General features: G+C 50.1%; 1 protein-coding gene and 1 long non-coding RNA gene across 2 annotated transcripts in view; one reads left to right on the top strand and one right to left on the bottom strand.

Annotated features, from left to right (window-relative positions):
- Nucleotides 1-12,847, top strand: part of LOC310659288 — a 79,030-nt gene that overhangs the window by 31,167 nt on the left and 35,016 nt on the right. The gene's annotated exons all lie outside the window — the stretch shown is intronic.
- LOC310659103 (kelch repeat and BTB domain-containing protein 13-like) lies at nucleotides 5,026-11,657 on the bottom strand. The gene is made up of 4 exons (XM_083402175.1): nucleotides 11,322-11,657; nucleotides 8,876-9,607; nucleotides 6,768-7,068; nucleotides 5,026-5,595 (listed from the first exon to the last, which is right to left on the bottom strand). The coding sequence occupies exons 1-4, from the start codon at nucleotides 11,592-11,594 to the stop codon at nucleotides 5,201-5,203; spliced, it is 1,701 nt and encodes a 566-aa protein (XP_083258301.1). The 5' UTR covers nucleotides 11,595-11,657; the 3' UTR covers nucleotides 5,026-5,200.

The raw sequence follows: 12,847 nt of genomic DNA, 5'->3' as shown, positions 1-12,847 counted from the left end.
GGTTTAGCGGCGCACGTGCGGCAGCACAGCTCAGATGTGCCAATTTTCGGCAGTCCTTCCCCCTAAAAAAAGCTGGGGGGCAATCGTCCGCAAAAAACAACAAAACTGCAGAACTCTGGGCAATGTCCCCCCAGTTTCTTCTAATCTCCCCCCTAAAAATAGGGGTCACCTTATACATGGGGCGTGTTATACACGGTAAAATACGGTACTTGCTGGTGGGGATTGTGTCACACCAGCTACACCGAAATTAATATCTTGTTTGTCTCGTTCTCTGTGCATCAGCAATGTCCAGGCAACACAATGATCATGTACATACGCAATAGACAATCTTTATAGAATTCCTTCAAACCAAGTACAAAATGAAATCTTTAGTCTCAAAGTCTCTGGAAATCTTTAAATGAAGCGGGGTACCAGACTGTGTAGGATGACAGACAAGCTGTGAAGCTTTGTGTATTCAGCAAAAATGATGTCCAACACGGAACAGTGATTCCGGATATTGACTACTGTTTTGTAGAATTCTTCGACAGCGTGGTGGGAGGATATGGAATTGCTTCATGAACCCATCTTATTTTGAATGAATGTATGTGTCAGAGCTGGCTCCTGGTCCCAGCTCACCAAGGACCAACGCTAGTCGGTAGTAAAGTATCAAAGTCTTTATTGAAGAATAGTCTCCATTTCCAAGCCTCAGCGTCCCAGCTCTACGTCTGGACTCTAGACCGGCGAAGCTCCGTCTGAGTCTCCGCCCCCTGTGCACCAGTTTAAGACTCTAATCTTACTCCACCTCTTCCTTCTCTCTCTCTTCCTCTGGGTCCTACTACCCCCCAGGGTCTCCTCCCTCCTGGACTCTTCTGACGCAGACGTTGACCCCTCTGACTCCTCCCCCTCTCTTCGGCGGGCTTTAGGACCTGGCTCCCTACCCGGGCTGCCCACCTTGCCGCCCTCCTGTACATTTGAACTTGGCGCGCACGCGCGTTTAACTTTCCTGATGACCGTTTCCTCGCTCCCTGACGAGGGTGTGGTCACTCCTGCCTCACGTTCTCCCTCTGCCCGCGCGCCACCTGATCCCGATGCCTGGGACTCCTCCCCCCTACTGCACTCTGGGGGGGACGCTGGTCCGGATTTCCAGCTGCTACTCTCTGAGTCCCCTCTGGCCCCTTCTTCCCGAGGTGTCCCCCTGGGCACTCCCCTTGCCCTGACTATGGGGGCCCCTTTCTGTGAATCCTCCGAGTCACTGGAGAGACTCAGAGACCTCGGACTGCTGTCATCGCTGACATTTCCTTCGGACCTCTCCCCCTCGCTCTCCATTTCCTCCCTCTCCTGTGACTCTGCTCCTGAACCCCTGACAGTATGTAAATGAAAATATCAAATGCTGTGGAACAGTGCTCATGTAATAATGTAGGCACATCTTGTTTGTCTCGTTCTCTGTGCAGGCAGGCCTTGGCGGAAGGGATGTTTGGGGCCGTTGACCAGCACGTTCGTCGTCTCTCTTCCCCTGAACAGGAGCGGCAGGCAGAAAGTGAAGCAGGTGGCGATGGGGTTGCAGGCCGCGCACTTGGAGGTGGACGCCTTCCTGGTCTGCATGGTCCACGCTCTGAGCACTCAGCAAGAAGAGGTCATGGGCCTCTGCCTCAGCGAGGTCGGAGCTGGCCGAATTGCTCACATTCACTCTGTGATCATTCTGCTCCGTTCAAATACGAGGAAAGATCAGGTGGAGATTTCCCTGGAGCAGCTCTCGGCTGCTTCCACGGAACCGGAGAGGTTGGCTAAGTTAACGGGACAGCCCACGAGGGTTGTGAGCTGGTATCATTCCCATATTCCCAGTAGTGATGTATGGAAGTGAAAGCTGGACTGTAAAGAAGGCTGATCGCGGAAGAATGGATGCTTTTGAATTCTGGTGCTGGAGGAGACTCTTGAGAGTCCCATGGACTGCAAGAAGATCCAGCCTCTCCATTCTGAAGGAAATCAGCCCTGAGTGCTCCCTGGAAGGACAGATCCTGAAGCTCCAAGACTTTGGCCACCTCATGAGAAGAGAAGACTCCCTGGAAAAGGCCCTGATGTTGGGAAAGATGGAGGGCGCAAGGAGAAGAGGACGGCAGAGGACGAGATGGTGGGACAGTGTTCTCGAAGCTACCAGCATGAGTTTGACCAAACTGCGGGAGGCAGTGGAAGACAGGAGTGCCAGGCGTGCTCTGGTCCCGAGGGCCATGAAGAGTCCGACACGACAAAACGACTAAACAACAACAACAACATCATCATTCCCACCCCCACGTCACCGTTTGGCCATCGCACATCGACTTCTGCACGCAAGCGATGTATCAGATGTTGGACAGAGACTTTGTGGGGCTGATCTTCTCCTGTTTCGGCGAGGACAAAAGCACAAGGACAGACCAGATTGTCTTCACCTGCTTCCAGTCCCTTCAAGCCCCAAAGAGCTCCTGCAATTATGAAAGGGTTGAAATTCCTGTTCACCTGATTCCTCACACCGGCATGGGGAAAGCGTGTCTTGAGTCCATGATGGCGTTCCCCAGGATCTTGAGTCAAGAGGAGCAGGATGCCTTCAGGAAAATAATAATAATAATAATAATAATAATAATAATAATAATAATAATAATAATAATTTTTTATTATTTATACTCCGCCCATCTGGATGAGTTTCCCCAGCCACTCTGGGTGGCTCCCAATCAAGTGTTAAAAACAATACAGCATTAAATATTAAAAACTTGCTGAACAGGGCTGCCTTCAGATGTCTTTTAAAGATAGGATAGTTGCTTATTTCCTTCACATCTGAAGGGAGGGCGTTCCACAGGGCTGCCTTCAGATGTCTTCTGAATGTCAGGTAGTTGTTTATCTCTTTGACATCTGCTGGGAGGGCGTTCCACAGGGCGGGCACCACTACCGAGATGGCCCTCTGCCTGCTTCCCTGTAGCTTTGCTTCTCGCAGTCAGGGAACCGCCAGAAGGCCCTCAGCGCTGGATCTCTGGGCTGTACGATGGGGGTGGAGACGCTCCTTCAGGTATACCGGGCAGAGGCCATTTAGGGCTTTAAAGGTCAGCACCAACACTTTGAATTGTGCTCGGAAACGTACTGGGAGCCAATGCAGATCTCTCAGAACCGGTGTTATGTGGTCCCGGCGGCCACCCCCAGTCACCATAGCCTTTCTCATCTGGATCCTATCACCAAGATCCACAATGGATCAGTGTTCACTAAGAAGCTGTGCAGCCAGATGTTGATCATTGGTGGTCCTCTGATGCAGTGGCTGGAGGGTCTCTTGAAGAGAAACGAAGACAGGATGCAGGAGCTGCAGCAGGAGAAACTCGCTGCCCTGGAGAGAGAAGAACAGAACCTCACGGCCTGAGAAATGAAGCAACAGCCCAAGAATTGTAAGCTTGGCTTCATCCTGCGTTGCTGCTTCTCCATCCCTTCCCATCTTGTTGGGTGTGTTCTGTGTTTGTGCAGCACAGAAGCTTTAAACTCACCACACAAAACATTTGTTTAGCAGAGTTGTTGTTTACTACACACACACAAGCACGCGCTGCATATACATATGCTTTATATCGCGTTACAAGTAGGACTCTCTCTGTTCCCAGAGAGGGTTTTTTTGCTTCAAAGTTCTTGCTGTCCCACAGTCTGCAGCAAGTCCTGAGCTCTTTCAAAACCCTGCAACTCAAAGCATTCCGTTTTCTACTGCGGTTCCAGTCTGTCTCCTCCTGCTCAGATCTCCCACGCTTTCCCGACGCTGAACACAGTTAAGAAGGCAAATAATAGTTTATACCAGTAACAATTCAAAATTATACGTTTCAGGATATATTCTTTTTGTCACTGGTTACAGATATCAACATTAAATGAAGAAACCATGAGGAATGAAGAGGGATAACTTATGTGCACCAGACTGTATTGTATAATGTACGTACCTTCCTACCATATGCTTCATTGTTTGTGAAATTAAGAGTCACACCAAACCACAAATAAAATAAAATAATCCCGTATGACTGGCAAATGGTGTCTGGATTTTATGGTCTGCCCAGGCTGTGAACCCAAAGGGTATTGGGTACTGAACCCCAACATTTCTCCAATAGAAGCAGGCCACTCCAGGCATGGGGGTTGGACTAGATGGGATTTAGGTGCCCTCCCTGTGCCCTGCAATTTTGTGATGATTTGTAGTAAGCTTAACCCTGCAGCTCCTTTGCAGCAAAATGAGAAGTTCTGAAGGACCCTGGGCAGTTGTGAGTTAGGGGGAGGATCTGGGTCGGAGAGAAGCTCCAGGTAGCTGTTTGGGTCTGGGGCAGGGGGAAGACACACGCCGTGTTGTGCGTGCAGAATCGGGAGTGGAGGAAGCAGACCGACCACCCTTTTCGTTTGCAGCAGCAGCTGTTTTGCAAGCCGTGGTGCTATAAATAGAGGCCGGTATTTGGGTGAGAGGGCAAGGGAGGGTGGGGGAGGGTGCCCAGCAAGAAGGCTTGACCCAGGAATGGCCCATCAAGGCTGAAACCCCAGAGCTGCCAGACAGACGGGAAAAGAAAATTATAAGATTTTAAGTGATATCAAACAAGCTCAAGAGCAGGGCTGAAAATGCTTCCCTGAGTTTACAAAAAAGGTATGAAAACCTCAGTGACAAGTTTTAAACATAGCTCTATTTAAGAGAATCCAGTAATAATAGTAATACAAAATTAAGGTTTGAAGTCTTTAACGTCAGCAGTCAGGAGCGCTTCAGCCCTGTGTTTGTTTGAAACTTAAAACCTCAATTTCTTAATAGGGCTATGTTTAAAACTTTTTTGAGTTTCTGCCCTGTTTTTTGAGTTTGTTTGAAACTTTAAAACCTCAATTTCTTGTCACTACTGCTTGATTCTCTTAAACAGGACTATGTTTAAAACTTGCCTTTGAGGTTTTCATACCTTCTTTGTAAATTCAAGGAAGCATTTTCAGCCCTGCTCTTGCGCTTGTTTGATATCACTTAAAATCTTATAATTTCTTTATTTCCCTTTGAAGAAACTGTTTAGTTCAGTGAAATGAGTTTTCTAGCCAGCATCTCGTAAAGTCTTTGTTTAATTCTAGTTTATTATTTGATTTTTGTTATTCTATAGTCGATTACTTCTCGTTTCAGGGATTTTCAAGGTAATTTCTTTTGTGTAATTTCTTGGTTCCGTGACTGTCCTTTTTTCACTGGACAGACGGGAAAAGACAGACAGACAAAAGGGAGGACTCAAAGTCCCTGGAGTCCCCCTGACTCTGTTTCTTCTTCCGGACAGCCATCCGGGGGGAAGTGGAGCAGGAAGATGGCCTCGTAGGAGAGGGGAAAGGGTGGCGGAGGCAGCGGGCGACAGTCTGGGACCCCAAGTTCCACTTCCAAGAGGGCCTCCAAGTCAGGAGAGGCCATATATAGGGTGCCGTCCAAAGCCAAGCCCTGTCCGGCCAGGCTGCACTTGGGCAGGGTCCGGGCAGGGCCCCACTGCCGGGTGCTGGGGCAGAAGGAGGTGACCACGTTGTCCTGGGCGTTGCCCCCCACCACGAAGAGGGGCTCCGTGCCGCCCAGGAAGTAGAGCCCAGGCAGGTCAGCGTCTGCCCGCGTCAGAGTCGGAAGGAGCTCCTGCCACGTGTCTGCAAGGAGAAGAGAAGGCGGGGATGTAACCACCCTCAGGCCTGACCCACAGCCCAGATCCCCTGCCCTCGCACCCACTGCCAGCCCTTGCTGATACCCCCGTCCTTCCCTACCCACTTAATTCACAATCAGCCATCTCCGTCTTCCCCAATATGTGCCCATTCGACCATGCCGATCAGTGGAACTGCGGCAAAATATCTGTTCTGCTTTCGTGAGAACTCCTGGCACGGCTGCACCTACACTTTGGAACTCCCTGCCACTTGATATACTCTTCGCTCTGCTCTTTTTGGCACCTACCGCAAATGTTCCCGCTTAGACAAGCCTCTCTAGATGTTTCGAAACTTACAAGTTTTAACCTGTTTTTAGTCCATTTTAGTTATTTCAACTGTTTGAAAGTTTCAAATCATCGTTCATTTTTCTGACTCGTAATATTATTATCCAGAAGAAGAGTTTGGATTTGATATCCTGCTTTATCACTACCCGAAGGAGTCTCAAAGCAGCCAGCAATCTCCTTTCCCTTCCTCCCCCACAACAAACACTCTGTGAGGTGAGGGGGGCTGAGAGACTTCAGAGAAGTGTGACTGGCCCAAGGTCACCCAGCAGCTGCAGGTGGAGGAGCGGAGACGCAAACCCGGTTCCCCAGATTACAAGTCCACTGCTCTGAACCACTACACCACACTGGCTCTCAATCTAGGGCTTTTGGGGGCCCGGAACTCACCGGAACTCAGTTCTGGCACCTCTCACCCTTGCCCTTATAAGAGAACAAGGTTCAAGGCTGAGTTCTGGCACCTCTTTTCCAAGAAAAAAAGCACTGTGGTTATCTTTTTTTTGTAAACCACAATGTGGGTTTTCTTTAAAAAAAATCAAGCAGTGTGTAAACCTTCTGCAATTGATAAAAATAAGTACTCACACCCCTATCTCTTTTCTCACACATACCACTACCTTGCCTTCCCCTCTCTGCGCAATACTGTGGCACATGAGTGCCAACTTGGCAGTGCAACCGCAGGTGTCCGGGACGGTGGGTGCCTTGCTGCGTGCATGGCCCTGGCACTGAATTTTGTGGGTGCCTGGCCGATTGATGGGGAGTTTTGTGGGTGCTCAGGCACCCAGGGCCCCAGGGAGTCGGCACCTATGGCGCGGCGCATCGGCTGCTTCATTTCCGCCTCCTCACCAGCGGCCACATCGTAGCACAGCAGAAGTTTCTCCCCGGTGCGTTGTATGCTGCCCAGGGCGTAGATGCAGCCGCCATGCGCCGTGCAGAGGGGCAAGTCGTGGGACAGGGAGACGGCGAAGGAGAAGTCGCCCATGGGCAGGGAGGAGACGAAGGCCCAGGAGTCGGCCCAAGGGTCGTAGCGCTCCACGGCCGTGTACAGGCAGGTGCTGCTGTCCGGGGGCAGGAGCGAGTCCAGGAACCAGCCGCCCACGGCATAGATGTGGTGCCCCACCACAGCGCTGCTGAAGTGGCGCCGGCGCTGCAAGAGGAACAGGAAAGCAGAGAGTGTCAGGAAGGGAGAGGCACTGCTGAAAGAGAATAAGATTGAAGGAATGGGTTTCTGTGCAGTCAGTATGAAACGGGTCCCAAAATCCTCATTTTTCCTTCTCCAAGGAAGCATTTCTAAAATGCATTAACTTGAGCACTTGAGCCAATGTATAAACAGAAACCCAGCTGTATAAACAAGTGCTCAAAGCCCTCTCCTTTATCAGTCCATGACGGCAATGGATGGCCTTGCCAGTTCCGAGTGGAGCAGGGATGGCACATCTGGGTCTTATCTTACATCCTGACCACAAAGATGCACAGACCTTGTCAGGTGTGACAAGAGACCCGGGAACGGCACCAGGAGTGCTCTTAGAGTTGGTGATCTTCCTGCCCCAAGATAAGAGTATAGGAACAGGAACAGGAACAACCTTTTATGGTCAAGAGTACCGGAACAGGAATATCTGTTTACGGTCATAGATGTCAACTTACGTGTATAAGCTGACGTGGCTGGATTCCTGGGGAAGGGGGAGAGGGTGCCTGGAGGATATATATACTGCATGAAATTTCTCATTTCTTTGGACTTGCTGTGAGCTGACCACGCAAGTGCCTTCTTCTATCCAGAGAGCAGAATAAACTCTTTCTCTGAATCAACCTCGGTGTCATTTGACTTCCTTTCTCCCTCCCGGGAGCAACGCAGAAGCCACCAGTCGGTATAGGCTAATAAGGCTACAAGATGAAAATGATGTACCGGTGGTATCTAACCCCGGTTAAATTAGCAGAAATGCATAGAACAAGAGCTAATAAGTGTTGGAGGTGTAAAGACCAGGACCAGGTGTGCAGCCTGAACTCCTATTTATGTGGAGGAAGCCGCAAAGTCCATTCACTGTTAATAACTCATTCTCGAATCGCCCCCCTTAAAAATCAAATCGCCCCACGTTGGGAATCACGGAATTGGAGCTTTTTGTTTGTTTTTGTTTCACGCTTGGAGTTTAGGAAACAAAGCAAAGAGAATAGGGGCAGATTAAAATGATGGACTTTGCAGAACTGGTGAAGCTGACAGGAAGATCCGTAACCAGCAGGATCGAGTATTCCACAAGGACTGGAGTAAATTTATATATATACGACATTTGAAAGATCACTGTAAGCAATTAAACATCATTAGCAGGGTTGACTGAAGACTTGTAACGGGCAACTTCCTCCCTTTTTATGATAATATTAATTTTAATGCTATTTGTAATGAATCAACTAGAATTGGAAAACGTACAAAGGCAGTGATATAAAGGTTAATTTTGAAAGCCATGAGACGGGAGGGACGGAAGTCAATAGGCTCTAATGAGCAAAAGAGATAATGTGAATAATAATGATGTGGTTATATATTATAAAATGGAAAATTAATAAATTATACACACAAACACACACACACCATATTTTCCATTTATAAGACTAGGTTTTTCCCCCTAAAAAATAATGTCCAGAAAAGTATTTTTTCTTTTCTTTTGTCTTTTTTCTTTATATCTTTGATTTTTCCTTTTCTTTCTTTTCATTTTGGAAAATATGTATATAAGTGTGTTTACAGTGTTATGTATTGTTCTTTGTTTAATTTCTATTTTTTGAAAAAAAAGTTCAGAATTTGGGGGCATCTTATACACGAGGGCCATCTCCCCCCCCCCATTTTCTTAAATCGGAGTCCCACAAAATAGGGGGCGTCTTATACATGGGGACATCTTATAGACAGAAAAATACAGTGTGTGTGTGTGTGTGGCCACCTGAGACGCAGCCCTGGCCTGAGAGCAGGACCTGACCTTATTAGGGGCGGCGGTAGGTGCCCACGTTCCCGTCAAGGGGTTGTAGCGGAAGGCCGCCATTTGGAAGGTGAAACTGCGGGGGCCCCGCTTCTCGCGGTAGCCCCCCATGACGAAGAGGTAGTTGAGGAGCTGTGCTGTGCTGAAGCTCCACTTCTCGGCCTGGAAGGGCAGGCGGGTGGCACAGCGCCAGGCCCCCTCCTTGGGGGGCAGAGGGCGGTGGTAGAGGCCCTGCAGATGTTCTAGGGGGACCCCAGGCGCCAGGCTGACGTTCTCCTTGCGCAGGGCGCACAGCATGGGGCGGCCCTCGAAGCGGAGCTGCGCCAGCTCCTCCCGCAGTTGGGGGTCCAGCCGTCCAGCGACGGGGGCTGGCAGCTCCAACAGGTGGGCACTCAGGTAGCCGGACACCAGTGCTCTCAGCTCAGGGCATCCCACAGCCTCCGCGAAACCCAGGTAGGACAGGCAGTTCTGGGGGCTCAGCAACGGGCTCAGCGCCGCCCAGCACCGGTCCAGAAACCCTGGGAGCATCAGATAGCTGGCAGTCTGCACCGCTGGCAAGAGGTCTTCCTCTTCTAGGCTGAAATGCCCATTGAAGACCCACTCCAGGATGGCGCGGAAGGTCCCCGAGGGCACGTGGCTCAGATCCAGCTGCCTCTCCGACGCCTCTTGCATGCGGGATCTCGAGAGGGCCTCGAAATAGGCGCTCTCCGTTGCCAGCCGGGCTAGATCCACCTGCCAGGCAGAGAGAGAAAGAGAGAATGTAAGAAAATTATGTGAGTACAGTGGGTGCTTGGGTTGCGAATGTGATCCGTGCAGGAAGCACGTTCGCAACCTGCAGCATTCGCAACCCGCGGCACTGCTTTTGCACACGTGCGGGTCACAATGTAGGGCTTCTGCGCACGCGCAAAGCGCAATTTAGTGCTTCTGCGCATGTGCAAGCGCTGAAACCTGGAAGTAACATGTTCCGGTACTTCTGGGTTCTTGATTCTGTTCAGAGACAGAAGCTGCCGCCCCTTGCTGCTTTTTCCTCTTGCTTGCATTTAAACAATAAATAAATAAATAATATTTATAAAGATACTTTCATACCGCTGTGTATACAAATGTACATTGAAGCCGTTTACAGCAATAAAACATAGAACAGTACAGTAAAGCCATACACAGGTGAAAATCAGGCATCAGTTAGTCACATGGACGTGTTCTTAATCGCCTGCATAGAGGAAAAAGTTTCCAGAAGGAGTTTGAAAGTTGGCTCAGAAGGCGCTTGCTGAGTTTCCAGTGGCAGGGAGTTCCACAGGGCTGGGCCAATGGCACCTGAGATTTGGTTTCCCATCTGTGCAAGACCAAAATTGGGCACCCCCTTCTCTTGCTTTCTGTCCTAAATTATTCTGGCTGGGTGCCCCCTGCGGTGGACCTGGTTGCTCTCCCCTAAACCTGTCTCTGTCCCTGTGGTTGCCAAATGAGCCTCTCCAAATCGGGGGGGGGGGGGCTCTCTGTGACGCTCCTGCAGGTGATCTTAGCGACTGAGCTGGGCTGTAAGGGTTCAGACAGTCTCTGAGATATTCTGGACCTGAGTTGTCCAGGGCTTGGCAAATTAATACGAGCACCTCGACCTTGGCTGGGTAGCAGATGGGCAACCAGTGCCACGTTTGGTGTTGCATGTTCTTCACCAGATGCTCACATCAGGAATCCCACACCTGCTGGAACTTCTGGACCAACCCCAAGGGCAGCCCCTCATTGAGCGCACTGCAGTAGTCCAGACTTGAGGTTACACATGCATGGACTATAGTGGTCAGGAAACAGTCATAGTTGGCACTGTTGGGATTCCATTCCACCCTTTGCTGCAGACATGGGATTGTTACATGTCACATGTCTGTTTACATTCCAGCACAGATTGCTGGTGTGAGCGGTACTTCCGCTCTGTATTGCTTTTGTTTTCCATCTCCCTCCGAGAAGACAGCAAGGAGAGATGCCATGTTTTCTTTGTCCTGATTTATGTATAATACATGTGTAGTTTAGTATGTGTCTGCAGCCTCAAGCCTCTTCTGTTGCGCAGTTTACACTGATGAGTAAAGTGTGCTCAAGTCTGCTAGCTTGAGTCACTGAGCAGAGGTCGAGGGATCTCCACAGCGGCAAGGCTGGAGGGAGACGCTCCAGCTGGGGCTGAGCCAGCTGGCCTTTCGACCCCCCCGATTCCGACAGGCGCGACAGGTGAATTTGCATCTGACTCCCGGGGAAAGCCTCCATGCAGCCTGGATAGCTCACCGTGGTTAGATAACCATGGTGCCGATAACACCAAGGTTGCAGGTTCTATCCCCGTTGGAGACAGCTGCCTATTCCTATATTGTGGGTGGCTGATGATCCTTAGGATTACTTTGAACTCTACAGTTCTATGATTCTACGATTCCTGCCACCCCTTAGCACAAGAGAGCCCCCCGCCAGACCCTACCTGGAAGCTGTAGGGCTGTGTGTGGACCGTGAGCAGCTCGGCCTCACCATCTCCTCCCCGGTAGACCCTCAGCTCGGGGCAGCTCTCCCACGGCTCGGGCAGGGACCCCTGAGCACCTTGCCTTTTCCAGGACAAGGCGATGAGGTCCCACAAAGCCCAGAGGGCACCGGCCAGGAAGTCGAATGTCCGCTTGGCAAGGCGGGCCCAACCCAGCCAGGCGGAAGCAGCAAGAAGCCCCTGCAAAGGGGTCGAGCGCAGACCTCCATGGGGCATGGCCAGGGAATCATTTGCAGGTCAGAGCGCCCCATCAGCTGTCCCAAAGCACACACAGCCTGTGGCACAGAGTTTGGCTCGGGCGCCAGAGCTATTTTTAGTCTGTGTTTACAGCAGAGCAGTCATGTTGGTGCCCAGACCCATCGCCAGGAGCGGAAGGGGCCACAGACGTCAGAAAGTGCTGGGGAAGACTTTCGGCGGGAGAGAGGAGAGATTGTGTAGAACACTAACGTTGTGTTTCGTTAGCCCCAAAATGGAAAGTGAGCGAGGTCCCAACCAAAGAAGAATGGCAACTTAAACTGCAAGTGCAGCTTGCGGATCTAACTTACAGAATAAGAGAACAAGAAGAACATTCTTGTAACAAACTTAGTTGGTCTCTAAGGTGATGCTGGACAATTTTTTTATTTATTTCAAGATGAGCATTAGTTTAAAGAAGAGGCTCGGTGGTTTAACCCACAGCGCCACCTGCGCCCCTTAATCATGTATAACCCTCCCCTTTTCTGATGTAGCAATGATGTCATGATGATGCTTAATGAACTGTATGCTAGGATAAGATAGAAACTTTTTAAAGTCCTTGTCACCCCATCCTCGGGGTTCAAAATTCCTCTTTGAAGCCGTTGTGCAATAAACGTTGGTCTATAGCTATTTGCTCCGGTTGGTGGCTGGACTCCTTCCTTTATTCCGCAGGGACCCACGGGCTCTGCCCAAAGAGCTGGGGGACTGAGCAGCCTCGCACCTAGAGTTTTCCGTAACAATGATCAAGGGTCTGGAAGCCAGGCCTTATGAGGTGTGCTTGAAGGAGCTGGGTATGCTTAGCCTGAAGAAGAGGAGACTGAGAAGAGATAGGCTTGTTTTCTCCTGCTCCAGAGGGGAAGACCCAAACTGATGGCTGCGAGTTACAAGAAAGGAGATTGCGACTAAACACCAGGAAGGAGTTTCTGGCAGCGGAACGGACTCCCATGAGAGATGGTGCACTCTCCTTCCTTGGAGGTTTCTAAGCAGACTTTGGATGGCCATCTGTCATGTTGGATCTACTTGAGATTCCTGCATTGAGGGGGCTGGACTGGATGACCCTTGAGGTCCCTCCCAATTCTATTATATTGGTTGCTGGGGGTAGCAAGTGGGGGGAAGTTTCTCTTTTTTTAAAAAAAAAAGAATTATAGCTATTTGTTTACTGTCAGCATAAACAGTACCATGCAGTTGCCAGATTTTTCAGAGGAAAAACAAATACATGACCAACTGAAAAAGCAACC

This window comes from Podarcis tiliguerta, assembly GCF_965153285.1.
Source record: "Podarcis tiliguerta genome assembly, chromosome: 10".
Taxonomy (NCBI): domain Eukaryota; kingdom Metazoa; phylum Chordata; class Lepidosauria; order Squamata; family Lacertidae; genus Podarcis; species Podarcis tiliguerta.
This window is presented reverse-complemented; position numbering and strand designations above follow the sequence as displayed.